This window comes from Callithrix jacchus, chromosome X (assembly GCF_049354715.1).
Source record: "Callithrix jacchus isolate 240 chromosome X, calJac240_pri, whole genome shotgun sequence".
In the NCBI taxonomy this organism is placed as follows: domain Eukaryota; kingdom Metazoa; phylum Chordata; class Mammalia; order Primates; family Cebidae; genus Callithrix; species Callithrix jacchus.
The window spans coordinates 150685824-150711967 of NC_133524.1; the positions used below are offsets into that span (position 1 = coordinate 150685824).

Below are 26144 nucleotides of genomic sequence, written 5' to 3' on the forward strand. Positions count from 1 at the left end.
GTTCTCATTGGTTTCAAAGAACTTCTTTATTTCTGCCTTCATTTCATTGTTTATCCAGTCAACATTCAAGAGCCAGTTGTTCAGTTTCCATGAAGCTGTGCGGTACTGAGCTAGTTTCTGAATTCTGAGTTCTACCTTGATTGCACTGTGATTTGAGAGACTGTTTTGATTTCCGTTCTTTTGCATTTGCTGAGCAGTGCTTTACTTCCAATTATGTGGTCAATTTTAGAGTAGGTGTGATGTGGTGCTGAGAAGAATGTATATTCTGTGAATTTGGGGTGGAGAGCTCTGTAGATGTCTATTAGGTTTGCTTGGTCCAGATCTGAGTTCAAGTCCTGGATATCCTTGTTAATTTTCTGTCTTGTTGATCTGTCTAATATTGACAGTGGAGTCTAAGTCTCTTTGTAGGTCATTAAGAACTTGCTTTATGTATCTGGGTGCTCCTGTATTGGGTGCGTATATATTTAGGATCATTAGGTCTTCTTGTTGCATTGATCCTTTTACCATTATGTAATGTCCTTCTTTGTCTCTTTTGATCTTTGTTGGTCTAAAGTCTATTTTATCAGAGACTGGTATTGCAACTCCTGATTTTTTTTTTTCTCTCCATTTTCTTGGTAAATCTTCCTCCATCCCTTTATTTTGAGCCTTAGTGTATCCTTGCATGTGAGATGGGTTTCCTGGACACAGCACACTGATGGGTTTTGGCTTTTAATCCAATTTGCCAGTCTGTGTCTTTTGATTGGTCCATTTAGCCCATTTACATTTAGGGTTAATATTGTTACATGTGAATTTGATACTGCCATTTTGATGCTAGATGGCTGTTTTGCCCGTTAGTTGATGCAGATTATTCATTTTGTTGATGCTCTTTACCATTTGGTATGTTTTTGGAGTGGCTGGTGCTGGTTATTCCTTTCTACGTGTAGTGCCTCTTTCAGGAGCTCTTGTAAAGCAGGCCTGGTGGTGACAAAGTTTCTGAGTACTTGCTTGTTCACAAAGGATTTTATTTTTCCTTCACTTATGAAGCTTAGTTTAGCTGGATATGCAATTCTGGGTTGAAAGTTCTTTTCTTTAAGGATGTTGAATATTGGCCCCTACTCTCTTCTGGCTTGTAGGGTTTCTGCTGAGAGATCTGCTGTGAGTCTGATGGGCTTCCCTTTGTGGGTAACCCAACCTTTCTCTCTGGCTGCTTAGCATTTTTTCCTTCAATTCGACCCTGGTGAATCTGATGATTATGTGCCTTGGGGTTGCTCTTCTTGAGGAATATCTTTGTGGTGTTCTGTGTATTTCCTGTACTTGAATATTGGCCTGCCTTACTAGGTTGGGGAAGTTCTCCTGGATAATATTCTGAAGAGTGTTTTCCAGCTTGGATTCATTCTCTTTGTCACAGTCAGATACACCTATCAAACACAGATTAGGTCTTTTCACATAATCCCATATTTCTTGGAGGCTTTGTTCATTTCTTTTCACTCTTTATTCTCTAATCTTGCATTATCATTTTGTTTCATTAAGTTTATCTTCAATCTCTGATATCCTTTCTTCTGCTTGGTCAATTCAACTATCGAAACTTGTGTATGCTTTGCGAAGTTCTCATGTTTTGTTTTTCAGCTCCATCAATCTTATATTCTTCTCTAAGCTGTTTAGTCTAGTTAGCATTTCAACTAACCTTTTTTCAAGGTTCTTAGTTTCTTTGCATTGGGTTAGAACATGTTCTTTTAGCGCAGAGAAATTTGTTATTACCCACCTTCTGAAGCCTGTTTCTATCAATTCATCAGACTCATTCTCCATCCAGCTTCGTTCTCTTGCTGGTGAGGAGTTGTGATCCCCTGGGGGGAGAGGAATTCTGGTTTTGGGTGTTTTCATCCTTTTTGCACTGATTTCTTCCCATCTTCGTAGATTTATCTACCTGTGGTCTTTGTAGCTGGTGACTTTCAGATGGGGTCTCTGAGTAGATGTTCTATTTGTTAATGTTGAGATTATTTTTTTCGGTTTTTTAGTTTTCCTTCTAACAGTTAGGCCCCTCTGCTGTAGGACTGCTGGAAGTCCACTCCAGACCCTGCTTGCCTGGGAATCAACCATGGGGTAGCTGCAGAACAGTAAGGGTTGCTGCCAGTTTCTTCTTCTGTTATTTTTGTCCCAGAAGGATACCCTCCAGATGTCAGCCTGAGCTCTCCTTTATGAGGTGTCTCTTTGGATATATGGGGGTTGGGGAGCTGCTTGAGGAGACAGTCTGTCTCTTATAGGAGCTCAAGTGCTGTGCTGGGAGCTCCATTGGTCCATTCAGAGCTGCTGGGTAGGTACGTTTAAGTCTGCTCCAGCAGAACTCATAACTGCCTCTTTTCCTAGGTGCTCTGTCCTGGGAATGTGGGGCTTTATTTTTATAAAGTTTCTGACATGCTGCTGCCTTTTTTCACAGATGCTCTGCTCAGAAAGGAGGTAGCCTAGTCACAGTCTGCCAGCAGAGGCATTGCTGAGCTGCCATGGGCTCTGCTCAGCTGCTGTGTGAACTTCCTTGCAGTTTTGTTTACAGAGGTACAGTTAGAACTGCCTTGGTAATGGCGGTCTGCCTCAGTAATGGCGGACTGCCTTGGTAATGGTGTACTGCCTTAGTAATGGCTGACACCCGTCCCCCTACCGTGTTGGACCATCCTGGGTCCAGCTGTACTTGCTGTGAAACTCTCAATCCAGAGCGTTTCAGATTGCTGGTCATTGTTGGGGTGGGATCCGCTGAGCTAGATCACCTGGCTCCCTGTTTCAGCCCCCTTTTTTCAGTTGAATGGGATGCTCTGTCTCCCAGACATTCTAGGCACCCATTGAAATGGCCACCCAGATTTGTGTGTTTTTGTGTGGAGACCCGCTGCACCAGCTGAGACAGCCATGCTAGAAACTCATGGCACTTTTCAGCCCGAGAATCTCCTGGTCTGTAGGCAGTAATAACTCATTTGGAAATGTGGTGATCACTCACCCTCTGCATTGTTCTCTCCGGGAACTGCACTCCAGAGCTGTTCCTATTCAGCCACCTTGGATCTCCAAATTAAATGATTTTTAGTAAATGTATGGAGTTGTGCAATCATTGCCACAATCCAGAATTAGAATATTTCTATCACCCCAGAAAGATTCTCCATACTGCGTTGCAGGCAATCCCTGCTTCCACTCCCAGACCCTGACAATCACTAAAAAGACTTCTGCTGTATAAATTGGCCTTTTCTGTATATTTTATATAAGTTAAATCATGCCATATGTAAGTCTTTTTGTCTGACTTCTTTAACTTACGTTTTGAATTTCGTCTATATTTATCACAAATAATTAGTTCCTTTCTTTTAATTGCTGAATAAAATTCCAGTTATATGGATATACCACATTTTATTTATCTATTCACCATTTGGTAAACTTTTGAATGGTTTTCAGTGATCTGCATATTTATTACTGAGTTGAAAGGGTCCTTTATATATATATATATTTTGGACACCAAATCCTTATCAGATATAAAAATATGCAAGCATTTTTTCCAGTTCTATGAATTGTCTTTTCATTTTCTGGGTGTCCTTTGAAGCACAAAAGTTTTTAAGTATGATGAAGTAAAATTATCTATGTTTACTTTTGTTGCTTCTTGGTTTTGGTGTTATATCCAATAAACCATTGTCTAATTCAATATCACCAAGATTTATTCCTATATTTTCCTGTAATTTTGTAGTTTTACCTCTTACATTTTATCTTTTATCCATTTTGAGTTAATATTAAGTGTAGGATTCAGCAAGGTGTCCAGAGCATAACCTGAATAAGTCAAAGATGAGGTAGATCTATATATGTTGATATCCAAAATATACTGTTACTTTTTGTTTTGAGACAGAGTCTTGCTCTGTCACCTAGAGTGGAGTGCAGTGGTGGGATCTCAGCTCACTGCAACCTCCACCTCCCGGATTCAAGCGATTATCCTCCCTCAGCCTCCCAAGAAGCTGGGACTACAGGCATGCACCACCACACCCAGCCAATTCAAAATATATTGTTATTTTTTGAAAATCAAGGTAGAGACCAAGTTTACACTGCTCCTGTTTTTGTGTGAAATACACACACGTGTGTGTGTGCACACACACACACATGTTTGTACATGTATACACTATTTCTGGAGGGGAATATACAAACCCACAGCAATGACTGTCTGTCACACTATGGGTTTGGAAGTCTGAAAGGGAAGAAAATTTACTTGTTATTGTATGCTCTTGTTTACCTATTTTTGAACTAGCCAGTAAAAGTAACTAAAAATACATAAAAGGTACCCTATAAACATGTAAAATTATGTCATTATGCATTTTAGAAATTAATGAATAAAAAATAAAATTCTACAATCTTCAAGAAATGAAAAAAGATAAAATAGATAAACAAAATTTATGAAGAAAAACTGTACAAGAATAGTTAATAAAAATTTTGAAGAAGTACAATGAAGGAAGATGTCATATAGTTATCAAACATATCACAAAGTTGCAGTCATTAAAACAGTGTGGTAACAGATTAGTTAAGAATTCAAGATGCCAGATTTTAGCAATTTAGTATATGATAAAGAAGACATTTTCAAATTAATGAAAAAAGAATTGGTTGTGTCAGTTAGCTGCCATTTTGGGAAAATTTCTATTTGAATTATGCACTACATCCAAAAGTAACTTCCAGGGCAATTAGATTGCTCACTATAAAAATAAAGCTATACAAATAAGAGAATATAATATATACTATTTTTGTAATTTCTTGGGGATGGCAAAGACATTTTCAGGCAGAAAACAGAAGTGAAAAAGACCCAGAGACACATAAATGAAAAGACTGATAAAGGATAGAAGATTTTGACTATATATAAAGATCAAAAATTTTTGAAGGACAAAAAAATACCATAAAGGAATTAAAGTACAAGTGACAATGTGAGGAAAACATTTGGAAGATAAATAACAATGTGTCAATATCCATAATATATAAAGGCCTTTTACAAATACATGAGCAAAAGATGACTACCCAAATAGAAAATTGGACAAAATTTAGTAGCAGGCAATTCACAGAGGGAGTTATATAAATAGCAAACAACCATGAAACAATACACAATTTGACTACTAACCAGGGAAATGCAAATGAAGACAACATATAAATATTTAGCTCATCAAATTGGAAAATTTTCTGAAGGTTTATAATATATGTTGTTGGCAATGGTGTGGGGAAAAGGGCAGTCATATACTTACGGTAGGGGATAAAAATTGGTATAAAATTGCTGAAAATCAGTTTGGCAGTGTCTAACAAAACTCCACATCTAAAAACCAGTGTCCATGACATTCTCGAGCAGTTGAATTGATGCAACCAATATCTTTAAAGTTCTTGTGAAGAAAATAAACCCTTATTTATTTAAACCACTGTCCATTGAGTATTCTGTTGCTTACACCATAGTCATTCTTAATATCGTAGATTGGGGCAAGCACTTTTTGGAAAAGGCTGGATAGTAAATACTCTAAAATTTGTGAGCGCTGTCTAGTCTCTGTCACATATTCTCTTCCTCTTCTGCCTTCTTCCTCCCCTTCCTCCTGCCCTGCATTCTTTTCTTTGCAATATTTAAAAAATGTGAAATCTCATCTAAGCTCACGGACTATTCAAAAGCAGGCCACAAGCCAAATTTGGCTTATAGGCCACTGTCTGCTGACTCTGATTCTATATGATTAATGGAGAAAGATCTGGAAGGATATGTGTCAAAGTCTATGCAGTATTTCAAAGGAGTGTTGAGTTTAATGAGTGACATTAAATTTTTTCTATATACTCATATTTAAAAAATATACAATCAGCAATTATTTGTGTAACATTTATAGTTTTTAAAAGATCATGTCCACTTGAGACGTGGCTGAATTATAAAGTATTTTAGAAACTCAAAACTCTCCAGACTTTTTTTTCTTACCTGACCTTAAATCTTCTCCTCAACTTACCAACAGTGTGTCTCCAACTTCCCCATAAAGTAAAGGTCCCAAGATTCCTGATTCATACTGAATAGGTTCACGAGTCTTAAAGGTTTCATCTGTGTATGCCATAAATCGAACTTTTTTGTACCTCCTACCAATCCGCTGAGGGCCATTGTTCAAATATTGACTTTTATAACTTCTGAATAAGAGAAAAAAAGATGAGTTTGGGAAGAAAAATTCTAGGTAGGCTCAGCTCAAATCCAACTCTAAAACAGCTTATATGATCCAATCAAGGCAAGGAGTGAGAAAAATAGAAGCTTTTCTGATGCTCAGCTATGTCAGTCTCCAAATGTTAATACCTTGTCATTTGATTCCACACCTGTACCTAACCTTAAACATGACTTAACGATTTGTTGGTTTGAATAACTGGTGAGAACTTTTTGAGTATGGGGAAGAGAGAGTACCAACAGTCAAAGAGTGTTTACCTGTCACTGGGGGCAAGGACTGAGGGAGCATAGTCCCAGTCCTCCTCTTCAGCAGCAATGTAATGTACCCAAGTTTTAGGATGCTTCTTGGCAACTGAGCGAATTTGGATAAAGGAAGGAGAGTTGTCATCATCAAATCTGACCACGTCCATTTCAGAATCAGCAAAATCATTATCATAGTCTTCTTCTTCTTCATTATTTTTCATTCGTAGTTGGGGTTCCTCTGGGCAGCTGTCTACTTCGACATAAGCTTCCATGCCATCTGGAGTCAGACAAATCAAACAATGTCAGACTTTCTTGCTGAATTAGGCTGTTCTTGCATTGCTATAAAGAAATACCTGAGTCCGGGCAATTTATGAAGAAAAGAGGTTGAATTGGCTCATGGTTCTGCATGCTATATGGGAAGCATGATGCTGACATTTGTTTGGCTTCAGGGAGGTCTCAGGAAGCTTACAGTCATAAGGTTGGGTGAAGGGGGAGGAGGCATATCACATGGTGAAAGCAGGAGCAGGAGAGAGAGTGTGGGGTGCCTCTCCGCATCACTATCCCTTCTTGTCACTTCATATATATATTTATTTCTCAATGGATTATCCGGTACTTGTTTGGTTCTTCGTCTGGTCTTTGCACTCACCATTTCCCTTCTGCTCAACTCTTTTCTATACGTTTCACTTCATTTGCTCTTATAATATGTATTACTATTTCCCTTCTGGAACTGGCTTTGAGCCTATCATTCTCCCCACCCAGATTATAAACAAAGAGACTTGAAGAACTGCATATTTTCAGCATTTCAAAGCCTAGACCAATCTACCTCCCCATCCCCAGAGTCACCTGATGATTTCTATATTTACCCTATTAGATTATAATACAAATCATTGATTTAATAACAGCTTATTGGGAAAAATGATAGTATAGATGTAAACTTTAAGGCATGTTCCAAGTTCATAAAAACATGAAAAGATACAACTTAAAATCAAGGACATGTCTGCCTGTGACTAGTTGTAAACCCTATGGCAAGTCTATTCAACATTTTCACTCTCATCTTTATGCTTTGTAAAATGGATAATAATAATTCCTGCCCTATTTATACCACAGGGCAATTTTCAAAGTTTAGTTGATTATGAGGAACAGGTTTTGTCTGAGGTTCAATAAGATAAAGCATTTTTTTTCTGAAAAACAAAGATTAAAATTGTGGATACAATCTGTCAAAAGGAAAACAAAAACAAAAAATAAACTCTTAAACTGAGTCAGTTCCAACTGGACAATAATTGATTGACAATGATCATATACAAGTAAATGACCTATTCCTCTGTGACTGCAAGGATTTTGTTTCTGTATCAACTTCCTGTTACCCATTCCATATGACACTCTTTGTCCACTAATATCCTGTCAAAACTCCATAAATATTATGTAACAGATGAGGAAAAGAGATTTCTATTCTTAATCACTACAGAGGACTATAAACAAGGTCACTAACAGAACATAAGGAGGAAAATGGTGGATACATGGCAAGATCAAATCTCTTTTCTAAGGCAACCAAGGAACCTGAGGAGGTTAATATGAGAATAATAGGAATAAAGAAATGCTACCAAATATAAAAGATTAGGCCTCTCTGACATTTTTCTCCAGCAGTTCTTGCTATAATCTGAATGTGCGTCCCCTCCAAAACTCATACTGAAATTTAATTATCATGATGGTATTGAGAGGTGAAATTTTAAAAGGTGTTTGGGTCATGAGGGCTCCACCCTCATGAATGGACTAATGCAGTTATCTGGGGAAAGGGTTCATGGGAGTGGATTCATTATCACAGTAGTGAGCTCACCCTCCTTTTGCTCACTCTCTGTCACCTTTTCTTTGTCCTTTTGTCATGTGATGCCTTCCACCATGTTAAGATGCAGCAAGAAGGCCTTTGTAAGTTGCTGGCAACTTGATATTGGACTTCCCAGCCCCCAGAACTGTGAACCAATAAATCTCTGTCCATTATAAATTACCCAGTCTGTGGTATTCTGTTATTGCAGCACAAACTGAATTAGAGCCTTCAATGATCATCAAAGGGGTAGAGAAAGAGGGTTATTAGGTTGATCTGAGACTAAAAGTTAGCAGAATAAATACACAAGTAGGAAAATGGGGGTCAAATGATGATACAATATGAATTTGCACAACTGGTAGTTACAAATAAAGTCACATTAACAATAATTTGAAACTGTAGTTACCATCATCCCAATTTGCTTACACAGAACCTTTGACCCTTTGCAAAGTTCCCATCGAATAGTCCTTGAAAACCTCATGTGGTGCGTCACATATGCTGACTAGCTTTCAATCCCATGCAACTTCTCCTAAAATTCACTAGCTTCTGACCTGCCCTCAGTTTCACAGATGTCTCTCATCTACAGCCAGGTATCTACAGAGTGCCTCCAGCAGTCTGGTGTCTCAAGTCAAGCACTACAATGTCCTGTCATATGTGCTATTTACTGCTTTGGGCATTGCTACTGATATACTGGAGCCCTTACAGTTGCAACCCGAGCAATGCCTTTTTTTCCATTTCCCTAGATTTCCCAAAAAACATCTCTTCAGCTACAACCAGCATTCCTCTCTCCATGATATTGGAGCCTACTTAGTGGGATAAAGCTGAGAAACCACAGGCATACTGTTCTCCTCATCTTCCCACCTCAATCATCCCTAAGCCATCTTTTCTCCCTCTAGCATAGACATTTAACTAAAAATCCATGAGTCCTACTAATACTCAAGCCCTTTTATAGTCAAGGTAGAAACTTTACACTGGAGACCAGAAATTAGGGGATCTTGGTTAAGGTCTTGCATAGTAACTCTGTAATGCCCCCTTCAGCAACACACTATATTCCTGTGCATTGTCCAGTAAATTCTATTAAAAGTTGAACTGGATATTTATAATACTCATTTTAAAGATCCAAGATATTACCATGTTGGTGGGAAGAGATATGACAAAATAGTAGAAACTGTCCAAGGTCCATCAAGACTGTTTGAGCAGTAAGGAAAGTTATTGGTGAGATTTCCAAGGAGGCCTGGCGATGGTTCCTCACAAGAAATGTGTGACCTTCGAGGAATATTGAGTGTACTTCAGGAGTGGTGCCCATTCCAATCACATGCCAATACACTGATTTCCTGTGGCATCCAATCAGACCTGTAAAGTAGGAATAAGACACCTATGGCTAAGAAGTACAGAATTTGAAATGGAAAAAGACTTTCTAAGGTACAAAGGACAAATCAATCGTAGGCATTTTATTGCTACCTTGACTTGTAAACAAATCTATCAAGAATCACCATCATGCTGCTAAATCCAATGTATATTTTTCAGTCTTTATTTGCACCTGGGTTTTTTTCTCCTACTTCTCAGACTGCTTCTTCTTCTGTCTCCTCTCCTGACCTCTTCTGGAAGTCCAGATTCATATAGCCAATCACTTTCTCAACATCTCCACCTAGATATCTCATAAAACTCACATGTTCAGAATCAAATTTACAATTTTTATCGCTTCATTCTTTTCCATTGACCAGGGCAATATAATCAGTAATAGCTAATATTTATTGAGCACTTGCTTTACGTCAAGCACTGTCCGAAGTATTTTACAAGTTTTAATTCATTCATTCCTCATAACAACCCTATGAATGTAGAAACTATTATCATCCATGTCTTGCAGGAGAGGAAATGGATGCCCAGAGAGGTTAATTAATTTGCTCAATATTTGAACCCAAGCAGTCATGTTTTAAGATCTCACACTGGTAACTATGAGGGCACAGCTGCTTCCTATTTTGGCTAAGAGCTTTCAAATATATCTATTTTTTCACTATTAGTACTACTGTCATCTTGATCCAAGTTACCAGTATCTCTTCTCTGAGCTACTGATAAAGTTTTTTTATAGGTCTTCCCATAGCTAGTCATATTCCCCTCCAAGACTCTTACCCACAAAGAAACTGGTGTAATATTTTTTGCATTTCAGATCTGACTGTAGTATCCACCAGCCTAAAACCCATTGGTGGCTCTCATTCCACATAGAATAAAGTCCAGACTCTCTACTAAGGACTACAAGGCCCCAATAGGTTTGATTCCTAATACTGCTACAACTTCATCTCACATTGCCTCATTTCCCCACTTTCAAAGCTAAGTTCAAGGGGTACTTCCTTAGGGAAGCCTTCTCTGATTTCCCAGTCTAGGTCACATTCTTTTATTATAGGTTTACATGGAATGATATAATTTCCCTTCAGAGTAATGTTCCGTTCGTAATTTTGTATGTATTACTATGTTGGACTACAGTCTGTCACTCCACTCTATGTGAGAACAGGAACTTGCATGTTTTCAAAATTAATTAATTTTTTAATTCTAAAATTATACATGTTTATTATCAAATTATTGGAAAATACAGAAAAGAATTAAGGAGAAAACATCCTTCTCATACTTCATTATTCTCTGGGGTTGCTGAATCTTCCAAATTCCTCTTTTATATAGTCACTGGTTTTACAATAGCACACATTCAGTGGCTATTAAGGCCCTCTATAACTGAAAATGTCTTTTTTCTTCCCCCAAAGTTGATTCATAGCTTGACTAACAATTCTAGGTTCAAAATAATTTTTCCCTTAGATCTTTTACAATATTGCTCCATTATATTGCCAATCTAATTCCCATTTTTTTGTATGTGACCTGTTTCTCCCAGAAGAAACTTTAAGTATCTTCTCTTTGTGTTCTAAAATGCCACAATGATAATTTTGTGTGGGGGTCTTTTTATTTATCTTAATGGGAAATTATATTTTTTTAACTGTATTACTTTTTATTGACACATAATTGTATATATTTATGGGTACAATGTGATGTTTCAATACATGTATACATTGTGTAGTTATTCAAATCAGGGTAATTATCATATCCATCACCTTAAATGTTTGTCATTTCTTTATTGTGAGAACATTCAAAATCCTCTCTTCTATTTGAAATATGCAATATATTATTGTTGTCTATTGTCATCCTGCTGTGCAATAGAGTACCAGAGCTTATTCCTTCTACCTACCTGCAACATTGTATCCACTGACTAACTTGTCTCCATCTCACGCTTCCCCCTAATCTCCCTAGAATCACTAATCTCAACTACTGTGAGACCAATTTTTAAAGACTGTACATAGGAGTGAGATCATGCAATGTTGTCTTTGTCTGGCTTGTTTCACTTAACATAATGTCCTCCAGCTTCATCCATGTTGTTGCAAATGACAGGATTTCTTTTTTAAATGGACAAATAGTATTCCATTGTGTATATATGGCACATTTTCTTTATCCATTCATCCATTGATGGACATTTAAGTTGATTTTATATCTTGACTATTGTGAATAATGCTGTCATAAACATGTAGATACAGATGTTTCTTCGACACTCATTTCATTTCTTTTTGGTATATATCCAGTAGTGGGATTGCTAGAACATATGATAGATCTGTTTTTAATTTTTGAGGCATCTCTATACTATTATCTCTAATGGCTTAACTAATTTATATTTCCACCAACAGTGTAGAGGAGTTTCTCTTTCTCCACATCCTTGCCAGCATTTGTTATTTTGTAGTCTTTTTTATAATAGCCATTCTAATAGGGATAAGTGATACCTCACTGTGGTTTTGATTTTAATTTTCCTGATGATTAGTGATGTTGAACATTTTTCATATATCTGTTGGCCATTTGTGTGTCTTCTTTGGAGAAATGTCTATTCAAGTCTTTTGCTAATTTTTAATAGGATTATTTGAATTTTGCTATTGAGTTGTTTGAATTCCTTATATATTCCAGATATTAATCCCTTGTCAGATGTATAATCTGTAAAAATTTTCTCCCATTCTGTAGGTTGTCTCTTAACTCTGTTGATTGTTTCCTTTGCTGTGCAGAAGCTTTCCAGTTTGATGTAATCCAATTTCTTTATTTTTGCTTTTGTTACTCATGATTTTGAGGTCTTGGCTAACAAATTCTTGCCCAAATTGATGTTATGAAATGTTTATACTATGTTTTCTTCTAGTAGTTTCAGTTTCAGGTCTTACATTTAATTCCTTAATCCATTTTGATAATATTTTCTTTCTTTTCTTTTCTTTTTTTTTTTTTTTTTGAGACAGAGTCTCTCGTTCTTTTGCCCAGGCTGGAATGCAATGGCATGATCTCGGCTCACTGCAACCTCTGCCTCCTGGGTTCAAGTGATTCTCCTGCCGCAGCCTCCTGAGTGGCTGGGACTATAGGTGTGCCACCACACCTAGCTAAGTTTGTATTTTTAGTAGAAATGTGGTTTCACCATGTTGGCCAGGTTGGTCACAAACTACTGACCTCAAGGCCTCCCAAAGTGCTGGGGTTACAAGCATGAGCCACCAAGCCCGGTCAAACAGGGACAATTTGCCTTCCTTCTTTCCAATTTGGGTGCGGTTTTTTTCTGTCTTACCTAATTGCTCTTGCTAGGACTTCCAGTACTGTGTCAAATAGAAGGGGTGAGAGTGGGTAGCCCTGTCTTATTCCAGTTCTTAAAGAAAAAGCTTTCAATTTTTCCCTACTCAGTATCATCTTGTTTGCAGGTTTATCATACAAGGCTTTTGCAATGTTGAGGTATGTTCCTTCTATACTAAGTTTGTTGAGAGTTTTTATCTTGAAGGGATGTTGAATTTAATCAAATGCTTTTACTGTGTCTATTTAAATGATCATATAATTTCTGTGCTTCATTTTGTTAAGGTGCTGTATCACATTCCTAATTTGCATATGTTAAATCATCCTTGCATCACTGGGATAAATCCCATCTGATCATGGTAAATGATCTTTTTAATGTGCTGTTGAATTCTATTTCTAGTATTTTCTTGAGGATATTGGCCTGTAGTTGTTTGTTGTTATTGTGCCCTTGTCTGGTTTTGGAATCAGGATAATGAAGCCTCCTAGAATAATTTTGGAAGAGTTTCTTCCTTTTAAATTTTTGGAATAGTTTGTGAAGAATTGTTACTAGTTCTTTAAATGTTTGGTAGAATTCAGCAGTGAAGCCATCAGGTCCTGAACTTTTCTTTGATGGGACACTTTATTTTTGCTTCAATCTTGTTACTCATTGTCGATTTCTTCAAATTTTCAATTTTTTCTTGATTCAACCTTCATAGGTTGTATGTGTCCAGGAATTTATCCATTTCTTCTAGGATTTTCAATTTGTTGGCATATAATTGTTCACAACAGTTTCTTATAATTCTTTGTATTTCTGTGTTATCAGTTGTCATGTCTCCTTTTTCACCTCTGATTTATTTCTGTTTTTCCTCTTTATTATTACTTAGTCTGGCTAAAAGTTTATTGACTTTATCTTGTCAAATAACTAACTGTTCTTTTGTATTTTTTGGTCTCTATTTTGATTATTTGTGCTCTTATCTGTATTCATTTGTTTCTTCTAATAATTTGGGGTTTTGTTTGTTCTTGCTTTTCTAGTTTCATGAGATGCATCATTATGTTGTTTATTTGAGATGTTTCTTTTTTGATGTAGGCATTTATTGCTATAAACTTTTCTTTGAGGATTATCTTTGCTGTATCCCATAAGTTTTGTTATGTTATGTTTTCATTTTCATTTGTCTCAAGAAATTTTTTAATTTCTCTTTTAATTTCTTCATTTACCCATTGTTGGTTTAGGGGCATGTTCTTTACTTTTCATGTATTTGTACAGTTTCTGAAGTTCCTTCTGCTGTTGTTGGATAGTTTTATTCCATTATTGGCAGAAAAAAATACTTCATTTAAAAAAGTTAGTTAAGACTTGCTTTGTGGCCTAAGGTATGATCTCCTGGAGACTGTTCCATGTGCAGTTGAGAAGACTGGGAATTGTGTAAATGTTTTGTAAATATCTGTTTGCTTCATTTGGTCTACAGTGCAGTTTAAATCCAATGTTTCTCTGTTGATGATCTGTCCATTGGTGAAAGTCTTCTACTATTATTTCATTGCTGTATTCATTTCCCTTTTGGTCTATTAATGTTTGCTTTATATTAGGTTGGTGTGAAAGTAATTTCAGTTTTTGCCATTACTTTTAATGAAACTTAAAAAAGACAAAGATCAAACATTAATATATTTAGGTAACAAGCATAAATTAATATATTTATTCTTGTTACATTCTCCTGTTCTATTAACTTCTTTACTATTATATAATGACCTTGTTTGTCTTTTTTTTTCTTTCTTTTTGAGACAGATTCTTGCTTTGTCACACAGGCTGGAGTGTATTGGTGCACTCTTGGCTTAATGCAACCTCTGCCACTCTTGTTCAAACGATTCTCCTGCCTCAGCCTCCTGAGTAGCTGGGATTACAGGTGCCTGCCATCACATCTGGCTAATTTTTATATTTTTAGTAGAGACAGCATTTAACCATGTTGGCTAGGCTGGTCTCAAACTGCTGACTTCAGGTGATCCACCCACCTTGGCCTCCAAAAGTGCTGGGATTACAGGCATGAGCCACTGTGCCCAGAGGTTTGTCTCTTTATAGGTTTTGATTTGAAGTCTATTTGTATCAGCTATAAAAGGATAGCTATTCCTGCTTTCCTTGTTTCCGTTTGCATGGAATATCTTTTCCCATCTCTTCACTTTCAGTCTACATGTGTCCTTACAGGTAAAGTCATTCTTGTAGGCAGTATGTGGTTAGATCTCTGTGTCTGTTTTCTTTTTTTTTCAATCCATTCAGCCATTCTACATTTTTTAGTTGGAGAATTTAGCCCATTTGTATTCAAGGTAATAATTGATAGGTAAGAACTTGGTGTGCCATATTTTTACTTGTTTTCTAGTTGTTTTGTAGATTGTTTGTTCCTTTCTTCCTCTCTTATTCTCTTCCCTTGTGGTTAAGTGATTTTTTTCTATCAGTATGTTTTATTTCCTTGCTTTTTATTTTTAGTGTAGCTGTTATAAAGATTTTTGCTTTGTAGTTACCATGAGGCTTACACAGAATATCTTAAAGTACAAGTTATTTTGAACTGAGAACAACTTAATATGGATTGCAAAATGTTTTTAAAAATCTACTCCCAAATTTTGTGTTTTTGATATTATCATTTACATCTTTTTATGTTGCTTATTCTTTAACAAGTTATGGTAATTATTTTTATTTGTTTTGTCTTTTAATCTTCCTACTAAGGATATAAGTGATTTTATGTTCTACAATTACCATGTTAGAGAATTCTGAAATTGTCAGGCTTCTTAGTTTTACCTGTGGGTTTTATACCTTCAGATGTTTTCGTGTTACACATTAGGGTCTTTTTCTTTCAGTTTGAAAAACTCCCTTTCGTGTTTCCTGTAAAGCAGATCAGGTTGCAATGAATTTCCTCAGCCTTTTTTTGGTCTGAAATGTTTTTATCTCTCTTTCATTTATGAAGGATAATTTTGCTGTGTATAGTGTCCTTGGCTGCCAGGTGTTTTTTTTTCTTTTAGCACTTTGAATAGATCATCTCATTCTCTCCTGGCCTGTAAAGTTTCTGCTGAGAAATTCACTGTTAGTCTGAAAGGGGCTCCTTTATATGTGACTATATGCTTTTCTCTTGCTGTTTTTAAATGTTTCTCATTGACTTTTGACAGTTTGACTACAATGTGCACTGGAGAAGACCTTTTTGCATTGTATTTATTTGGGTATTTTTGAACCTTCTTTAACTGGATGTCTAAATATCTTGGTAGACTTGGAAATTTTTCATCTAATATTTCATTAAATACGGGTTTTAACCTCTTCATTTTCCTGAGACACTGAAGGTTCAAATATTTGGTCACTTTATAGTGCCTAATATGTCATGAAATCTTTGCTCATTCTTTTTTATTCTTTTTTCTTTATTTTTGTCTAACTGGGTTATTTCAAAAGATTTGCATTTCAGTTCTGATATTCTTCTGCTTGAATCAGTCTATTGTTGAACCTTTCAAGTGTATTTTGTATTTCATTCAATGAATTCTTTGGTTCCAGAAATTTTGTTTGGTTCTTTTTTGGATATCTATCTCTTTGGTAAATTTCTGTTTCATATCCTCAATTGTTTTTCTGTGTTCTTTGTATTTTTTTCAGAAGTCTCTTGTATCTCACTGAGTCTCTTTAGTATCAAAATCTGGAATTATTTTTTCCAGAATTTCATAAATTTTTAATGAGATTTTGGCCAGTTTACTTAAAAACCAGAGGTCACATAAACTGTTTTGCTTATAAACCATGATTTTATTTTTTAGATTTTCTTTGGTACATAGTATATGTGTATATTTATGGGAAACATGAGATGTTTTGATACAGGCTCATCATGTGAAATAAATACATCACAGAGAATGGGGTATCTATACCCTCAAGCACTTATCCTTTGAGTTACAATCCACTTATACTGTTAGTTATTTAAAAATGTACAATTAAGTTATTATTAACTATAGTCACCCTGTTGTGCTATCAGATAGCAGGTCTTTTTCATTCTTTCTATTTTTTGTACCCATCTTAAATTTTTTTATTTGGAGATATTGCTACAGAATTATGGTGCTTCTCTGGAGTGTCATATTTCCTTAATTTCAAGTTGTATAATAATCAGTTCTTCCAATTTTTAAAATTTGCTTTTGTAGGAAAGAACTTTTTCCTGAAGATGTAGAGCAGTTTGGTTTTGATTTTGGGTGAATACAGTAGTCTCTGTATAAGACTCTAAATAGCATCAGCAATATTTGTGATTTTCTCAATGGCTGAGAGTATGGTTATTAGTGGAGGCTGTGGTGAAATTTTACTGAGAACTGGGATGCAGGTAGGCCTGTCTTCAATCCCCAATGGTGGCAGCAGTGAGCTAAATGTGCTTGTCTTTGGAGTACCATGGTGTCATATGATTGCACTGGTGTTAGATCCAGGCAGGTTGATTTGTAAGCCTCTAAGTGGTTTACTTGGGTGCCAAAAATGGTATTGATGGATCAGGTGGGTGGGTGCGTTTTTAAGTTCCTTGGCAGCAGAAGTGGCATGGTTGATGGCAATAGTAGTAATGAGACAGCCTTCTGAATCTCAAGTGGTCTGTGCTGGTGTTAGTGGTGGCTGCTATGGATTGCATGAGTCAGTCCCCAGACCCTCAAGTGGTGCATGCAGCGAGTGCTAACTGTGGCAGTAGTGGCAGGTTGAGTGGGCCTGACCTCAGATCCCAGGAGGTGCTCAGCTGCCACCAGTGGTGGACAGGGCTAAGTGATCCCTAGGCCCCTGGATGGTATGCTTGGGTACTGGTGGCTGGTAGAGCTGGGCCAGGTGAACCTTCCCTTAGGCTCCTTGGTGGTGTATGAGGTACTATTGTGCTATGCAGGGGTGGGGTGATACCCAAGTCACCAGCAAAATGCTCAGGTTGCAGGGCAGCAGCAGTTGTGCTCTGGCCCTGCTCTTGGTGAAGGAGGGGTTGCTTTCTCTGGGAGCAGCTGTAGACAGCTTGGGAGCACAAGCTTCACTGGTGTTTTGGCCCCACAGTAGCCTGCAGCAGCAGTGGTTGTAGGTAGTGTAATTTGTTCCTGGATCATGTGAAAATGCATGGGCACTCCTCTGCAGGGTGGGGCAGGGCAGGATATGGTGCTGTGCTGCAAGCTGCTTGGGAGATTTGTAGACCCCAGCGTGAGCTTTCTGTTGCAATGCTGTCACATGGTCTTTAGGCAACTCCATACCTAGTCTCTGCATTATCAAAGAACAAGGCTCTCCTTGGTGATAATGAGGAACACTGGGGTCTCTTACTTACTGTCTTCCCACATTACAAAGCTGTTCCAGACTTCCAGCCAATCCCATGGAAATGGGCCTTATTTCTCTCTCCTGCCTTGTTTTCAGTGCTTCTTGTCACTTCTCTGTTGAATTCTGGTGTTCTCTCTGAGATGACCTATTCAAAGTATAATTATCTACTTGCTATTTTGGTTCCTCTCTATGGAAGAGGCAAGCACCAGATGCATCTAGTCAACCATCCTGAAGCCTCTCCTGATTGTATTTTTGAATAGCCTGTCTTTGAGCTCCTGATTCTTTCTTCTGCCTGATCAATTCTGTTGCTGTGCCTGTATTGCAGTTTTCATTTTTTATTATACGTTTAAGTTCCAGGATTTCTCTTTAACGTTTTTTATTCCTTCAATTTCTCTGTTAAATTTCTTTGATAAATTTCTGAATTGGTTTTCTGTGGTTTATAAAAGTTTGCTGAGCTTTCTTAAAATAGCTATTTTGAAATCTTTGTCTACCAGATCATTCACCTGAATGTCTTTAGGATTAGTCCCTGGCACCATTTTTTGTTCATTTGGTGAGACCGTCTTTCTCAGGCTATTCTTATTCTTTGTAGATGTGCATCCCTGTCTTCACATGGAAGAATTAGGTATTTGTTCTCGTCTTCACAGTCTGGCTTTGTTTGTGACTGCTCTATTTCAGTGAGCTCATTTAGAAATTGAGTGGGGATGGGTGTGGTGGCTCATGCTTGTAATCTAGCACTTTAGGAGGCTGAGGCTGGAGGATTGCTTTAGGCCAAGAGTTCAAGCCCAGCCTGGGCAACATAGTAATACCCCAGTCTACACACACACACACCACACAAATACAAAAACTTAGCCAGGCATAGTGGCACACACTTGTAGTCCCACTCTGGAGGCTGAGGTAGGAGGGTCATGTTAGCCCAGGAGTTCAAGACTGCAGTGTTATGATTGCACCAATGCACTCCAGGCTAGGCAGCAGAGTGAGACCTTATCAAATAGAAAGTAAATGGACTGACTATTGTATTTCATTTTAACACTAGAGGGGGCCATAAGCCCAGATTAGACGCAAGCCTCAGGCTGGCTCTGCTACTAATGCAGCGTCCAGCCTGGATGGGCCCATGGGAGAGCCACAGAGGGCACCAAGGCCACATGGGAGAGCCAGTGAAGCTTTCAAGTCCAGAGGATCTGTGAACCATACTTCCAACGGCAGAGTGCCCACAAACAGTCTCTGATGTGGCATTTCCTCTGGCAGGGATGGAGAGTCACCGCCAAATTCTCCTTGCTTGCTGACACTAGCCCCACCCCATTTCTTTGTCCATAGTGACTTCAAGTGGTTCAACCCAGTTGATACTCGAAGTGCTCCCCATGAGCTGATGCAGGAATGAGTCTCCTATAGAAGGGTCTAGGATGGTGGAGAAGCCAAATGTCTGCCTCTGGCCCACTTTTTTTCCGGTGTAAAAACCGTGAATCCATGGTGACTTTCTGCCTGTGGTACTTAACGTCCAACTATGGTTTTATTCGTATTTGCAGTCCAAAAGGGCTTCACAATCTTGCTCATGGGTTCGGGTTTTCTTAGCTCTTGTGAAGGTAATTTCATGCATCAAGTTGTTAACTAGATGTTTCTGTGAGGAGATGATTGCTGAAGAGTCCGACTCCACCCCTTTGCTCCCAGCATGTACTATTTCAATTAGACATCTGGAGATGAAGTCCTGGAAAGAAGACAATACAAGCCGCAACCCCATCAAGCTTTATCTAGTAGACCACAGTGTCCTTATATTTCAGCGATTGCAAGCTTTTTTATAAACACCAGATGGAAGAGATGCATAGTGAAGGGTATGTGGGACGGGGCGTGAGGCCAGCCACTCTCCAGGAACCTCCATGTGTTCAGCTACTCAGAAGCTCCTGATAGACAATTTTAATATGAATATTCATATCTTTTAATTCTTAACCTTTTCCTATAATTTCTTGATTTTAAAATCTGTTTCAAAATATACAGTTGGCTCTTGAACAGCACAGGTTTGAACCGCACGAGTCCACTATATGCAGGTTTTTTTTTTCAGTAAATATACTGAAATTTTTGGGGGGAATTTGAAAAAACTTTCACATGAACTGCATAGGCTAAAAATATCAAAAAATTAAGAAAAAGCTAGGTATGTTATGAATGCAAAAAATATATGTAGATGGCCGGACATGGTGGTTCACGCTTATAATCCCACCACTTTGGGTAGCCAAGGTGGGCAGATCACAAGGTCAGTAGTTCAAGACCGGCGTGGCCAACGTGGGGAAACCCTGTCTCTATTAAAAATACAAAAATTAGCTGGGTGTGGTGGCGCAACCTTATAATCCCAGTTAGTCAGGAAGCTGAGGCAGGAGAATCGCTTGAACCTGGGAGGTGGAGGTTGTGGTGAACTGAGATTGCACCATTGCACTCCAGCCTGGGTGACAGAGTGACACTCTGTCTCAAACAAAACAAGATGAAATAAAAACAAAAGAAAAGAAATAATTTGACTTCTCCCTTTCCAATTTACTTCTCTTGCCTAATTGCTCTGTGCAGGACTTCCAGGAATTCTGTTGAATAAAAGTGGTGAAAGTAGGCATTCTTCTCTTGTTCGAGTCTTTAGATGAAAGGCGTTTGATTTTTCCACATTCACTATAATGTTAGCCATGGGTTTGTCATGAACAACCTTTATTATTTTAAGGTATGTTTATTCTATATTCATGTTGATGAAAGTTTTCATCATAAAAGGATGTTGATTTTATCAAATGGCTTGTTAGAATTGATTGAAATAATCAGCCTGTAATCCCAGCATAATTTGGGAAGCCAAGGTGGGTGGATCACTTGACATCAGGAGTTCAAGATCAGCCTGGCCAACATGGTGAAACTTTGTCTCTACTAAACATACAAAAATTAGCTGGGTGTGGTGGCCTCTGCCTGTAGTCACAGCTACTCGGGAGGCTGAGGCACGAGAATCACTTGAACTCAGGAGGCAGAGGTTGCAGTGAGCTGAGATCACGCCATTGCACTCCAGCCTGGGTTACCAACGAAGACTTTGTCTCAAAAAAAAAAAAGGAAATAATCATATGGTTTCTGTTCTTGATTCTATTAGTATGATGTATCACATATATTGATTTGTGACAACGAATCATTCTTGTATCTGTGGGATGAATCCCACTTGATAATGGTGAATTATCTTTTTAATGCGTTGTTGAATTCAGTTTGTTAGTATTTTGTTAAGGATTTTTGTATCTATGCTCATCAGTGATATTGGTCTGCAGTTTTCTTTTTGGTTGTGCCTTTCTCTGGTTTTGATATGAGGGTAACGCTGGCCATTTTTAATTAGGTTGGAAGTGATTCTTTCTCTAAAATTGTTTCAAAGAGTTTGAGTAGGACTGGTATTAGTTTTCCTTTGAATGTTTGGCAGAATTCATCAGTGAATCTATCACATCTTGGGTTTTTTTGGGGGGGACGGAATGGGAGACTTTTTATTGCAGCTTTGATCTCATTACTCATTATTGGTTGGTTGAGGTTTTCTATTTCTTCACGGTTCAATGTTGGTTGGTTGTACATATCCAGAAATTTATCTGTCTCTTCTAGGTTTTACAATTTGTTGGCGTATGGTTGCTCATAATAGTCTCTAATGATTTTGTGTATTTCTGAGGTCTCCGTTGTCATGTCCCCTTTTTCATTTCTGATTTTATTTATTTGATCCTTATGTCTTTTTTTTCATAGTCTGGCTAAAGATTTCTTAATTTTGTTTATTTTTTCAAAAAACCAACTTTTTGTGTCATTGATCTTCTAAGTATTTTTTACTCTCAATTTCATTTATTCTTCTCTGACCCTTATGTATTTCCTTCTACTAATTTGTTTTCTTTTTGCTTTCTAGTTCCTTGAAGTACATCATTACGTTGTTTATTTGCAGTCTTTCTACTTTTTCTATATAGGCATTTATTATTATAAACATCCGTCTTAGTATTGCTTTTGCTGTATGCCTTAGAATTTGGTGTGATGTATCTCCATTTTCATTTTTTTCAAGACATTTTAAAATTTACTTCTTAATTTCTTCATTTACCCGTTGGCCATTCAGGAGCATGTTGCTTAATTTTATGTTTTTTTGTATTTTCTGAGGTTTCTCTTGTTATTGATTTTTAGTTTTATTTCACTGTGGTCAGAAAAGATACTTGATACAATTTCTATTTTTTAAAATTTTTACAGACTTGTTTTGTGACCTTAGATATGCTGTATTCTGGAAACTGTTTTGTGTCCTGATGAAAAGAATGTGTATTCTGCTGCAGTTAGGTAAAATGTTCAGTAAATGTCAGTTAGGACTATTAGATCTAGCGTTTAGTGTTTACCGATTTTCTGTCTGGATGATCTGTCCATTACTGAGACTGGGGTGTTAAGTCCCCTACTAATATTGTATGGCAATCTATCTCTCCCTTTACATCTATTCATGCTTGCTTTATGTACTTGGGAGCTCTTGCTGAATTGACCCCTTTATCATTATATAGTGACCCTCTTTGTTTTTCTTTCCAGTCTTTGATTTGTGGCCTATTGCATCTGACATGAGTATAGCTACTCCCGCTCCTTTCACTTCCAGTCTGTGTGTGTCTTTGCTGGTGTGGAAGGTTTTTTTTAAAGCAGTATATAGTTGAATCTTGTTTCTTTATTCATCCAGCCACTCTATGCTTTTTTCTTTTCTTTTTTCTTCTTTTTCTTTCTTTTTTCTGAGGCAGAGTCTCACTCTGTCTCCCAGTCTGAAGTGCAGTAGCTCGATCTCCTCTCACTGCAACCTCCGCCTCCCGGATTCAAGTTCCAACTACTCTGGAGGCTGAAGCAGGAGAATCACTACTACACTTCTGACTGGGAGAGAGAGTGAGACTCCACCACATTGTTGCTTGAGGTCAGTAGTTTGAGACCAGCCTGGCCAACATGGTGAAACCCCGTCTCTAATAAAAATACAAAAAAATAAGCCAGGCTGGTCTCAAACTACTGACCTCAGGTAACCCGCCCACCTCGGCCTCCCAAGTGCTAGGATTACAGGCGTGAGCCTGCTTTTTTTTGTTGTTGCTTGTTTTCTGGTTGTTTTGGGACTCCTCTCTTCCTTTCTTCATTTCTTACTGTCTTCTTTTGTGGCTGAGTGATTATCTCTGGTAACATGTTTTAATTTGTTGCTTTTTATTTTTAGTGAATCTCTTATAGGTTTTTGTGCTGTGATTACCATGAGGCTTACGAAACACATCTCATAGATACAACAAGCAATTTTAAAGAAATGAAAACTTATCTTAGATTACAAAAAAAGAATCGAAACAAAGGCAGGAAACACACACACACACACACACACACACACACACACAAATCTACACTTTAACTTCATACCCCTCACATTTTGACTTTTAGTTGCTCAATTTGCATATTTTTATATTACCTATATCCTAATAGGTTGCTGTAACTATTATAGGTTTTGATAGATTTATCCTTTGCACTTCATTCTAGAGTTATAAGTGGATTGTACACCACAAATAATAGAGTATTCTGAGTGTGTCCATGTATTTAATTTTACCTACTGGTAAAATTTTACCTACCAGTAGTTTTTATACTTGAAAAATTTTCTTTTGCATGTTAGTATTCTTTTTTGTTCAGATTGTAGAACTCTTTAGCATTTCTTGCAAGATGAGTCCAGTGGTGATTCTCTCAGCTTTTGTTTGTCTGGAAAAGACTTTCTCTCTCTGGCATATTTGAATGATAATTCTGCTGGATAGAAAATTTGTAGGTTTTTTCTTTGAACACTTTAAAAATGTTGTTTTACTCCATCCTGACCTGTATAGTTTTCATTGAGATGTCTGTTACCAGGAAAATGAGAGCTCCTTTATATGTGATTTGATTCTTATCTCTTGCTTTTGAGGTCCTCTCTTTATCCTTGACTTGTGAGAACTAGATTATCATTTGTCTTGGAGCAGTCTGATTTGGGTTGAATCTGTTTCGTGTTCTAAGACCTTCTTGTATCTAGATGTTTTCTGTTATTGTTTGCTCTTACTCAGCTCCCTGTTATACATCAAACATTCTTAGATTTGGTCTTTTGAGGTAATTTTCTATATCTTGTAGATCTTCATTTCTTTCTGTTCTTTTTCCTTTTTATCCTCTGACTCTGCATTTCCAAGTAGCCAGTCTTTGAGCTCACTGATTCTTTCCTTTGCTTGATTCTCTTATGAGTTACTCAGTTCATCAAACGCATTTATCAGTTCCAAGATTTGTTTCTTTTTTATTGTTTCAATCTCTGTTAAATTTCTCTGAGAAATTTCTGAATCACTTTTCTGTGTTATCTTAGGTATCATTGAGCTTCCTTAAAATGGCTACTTTGAATTATTAATCAGAGAGCTCACAAATCGCTATCTTGTTAGGGGCAGTCACTGGGTTTTGGCTTTGTCTTTTTGGGAAGCTCATGGTTCCCTCTTTGCTATTGTTTCTTGTGGATAAACATCGATGCATTTACATTGAAGGATTAGTTATTTATTTCAGTTTTCTCTGTCTAGCTCATTTTTGTTTTATTGGATGTATTTGCTTAGTCCCTGCTAGGTCCCTGCCTTTTTTTTTTTTGGCTCTAGGTGGCACCTAAGTCCAGGTTCGCCTCAGCTCTAGTAAGTGGGTCAGAGCCCTGCCTGTCCCAAGTGGGTGAGGTCCCAAAGGGATTATCTTAGCCGTATTGGAAGGCTGGGGTTCATGCCCAGGTGACCTGTAGGATAAACCTGCTACAGTATGGTGCTGCTTAACGGCCTCTCTGAATTTACATGTCCTTTGGCCGAGTCATAGAGCTGAGTTTCCAGGGCTGGGGATGGTAATCCTTCCTCCCTCATTTCTTTGTCTAGCCTCTGGGTTATGTCTGCCTTCAGACAGTCATGATGCTTTCTGTGGTTTCAGGCCAGGACAAATATCCTCCTAGGGAAGCCAAGAAGGTGGAGAAGCTGGTTGAACACCCCAATTTAATTTTTCCCACTGTAAAAACCACGAGTTGAGGGGTGATTTTCCATATACTTGATGCCAGGAAAAATAGGAGGAAGGAGAGTCATGTGGAAGTCTGATTCTCTTACTGTCTACTCAAAGTTTTTTCACGTGTCTGTGGCTCTGGGAACTGTCTCATTGTCACATGAGAGCTTTCGGTTGTTGCTGGTGTAGATATTGGTGCTGTATGTTTGGCTTTGGTTTTCTGTGGGAGGAAGTAAACCCAGTTTGCCTCTATACGCCTATTTTAAAACTGGAAGTCACCTTAATGTTACTTTATTTATGCAGTATCTTCTTGAATCTTTATGAAAATAGTAATAAGAGCTTCTGACAAGTTCTCTTCTGAGCATTATCTCTTTTTATTGTAGGATTATTATCTTCTTTGTTCATCTTTGCATATCTCTTCCATATTTTAGGTTCTTTTTAAATGTTTGCTGAACATTGGTTGCCCACTCACATTTAAGCAAAAGGAAAGAGAAATCTGACTGTGGGCTGTCTGTACATGGGTAAGCCTTCATTTTCGGGTGACAAAAGAGGAATTGTCTACTATACTCTAAGATCCCCAGAGGTTACAGATTTTGAAATATCAGTGGGCTATCCTCTGGGATGCAGAGCTGTCTGTGAACCGAAGTACAGAACTCTGGTGCTGAATTCGGAAGACCCTGAGGATTGTTGAGCAGGTGTGTACATACCTGGGAGAGACCTGTTTACATAACCATTGACTGTGTGCATTTTAGGCCAGGCCCGAGCAGCTGCAGCATCCCTATCCTGTATCAAGGAGTTCTTTGTTTCTGTGTGCCAACTTTTCCCTGATGAGACAGAAGGCAAAGACAGAGTCAGCTAAGCATGTGTCTCATGAATGACCCCCCCACCCTGCTTTCTCTTTCCTCCCAGTAAGCAAAGTAGGCACACAGGACTTATCCTCTCAAAGTCAGTTAGAGGGTGGGAGAAGACAATTATCTAAAGGCAGACATCTCTTGCTCAAACTGATTTTCTCTCCCTCTATTTGACCCTGACAGTAAGTGGGAATGAATAATAATAGGAGAAGAGAGAATATTGGTTAGCTTGAGGCATAAGGAATC

The 26144-nt window shown here is 37.8% G+C and overlaps 1 protein-coding gene across 5 annotated transcripts in view; it reads right to left on the reverse strand.

Moving 5' to 3' along the window:
- Nucleotides 1-26144, reverse strand: part of F8 (coagulation factor VIII) — a 187104-nt gene that overhangs the window by 112589 nt on the left and 48371 nt on the right. For all 5 annotated transcript variants that reach the window (XM_078363719.1, XM_054251006.2, XM_078363717.1 and 2 more), the window contains 4 exons: nucleotides 25755-25871; nucleotides 9339-9560; nucleotides 6404-6665; nucleotides 5946-6117 (listed from right to left, as the gene is read on the reverse strand). In XM_078363719.1, the coding sequence (XP_078219845.1) occupies nucleotides 5946-6117; nucleotides 6404-6665; nucleotides 9339-9560; nucleotides 25755-25871 (773 nt within the window). The remainder of the gene's footprint in view (nucleotides 1-5945; nucleotides 6118-6403; nucleotides 6666-9338; nucleotides 9561-25754; nucleotides 25872-26144) is intronic.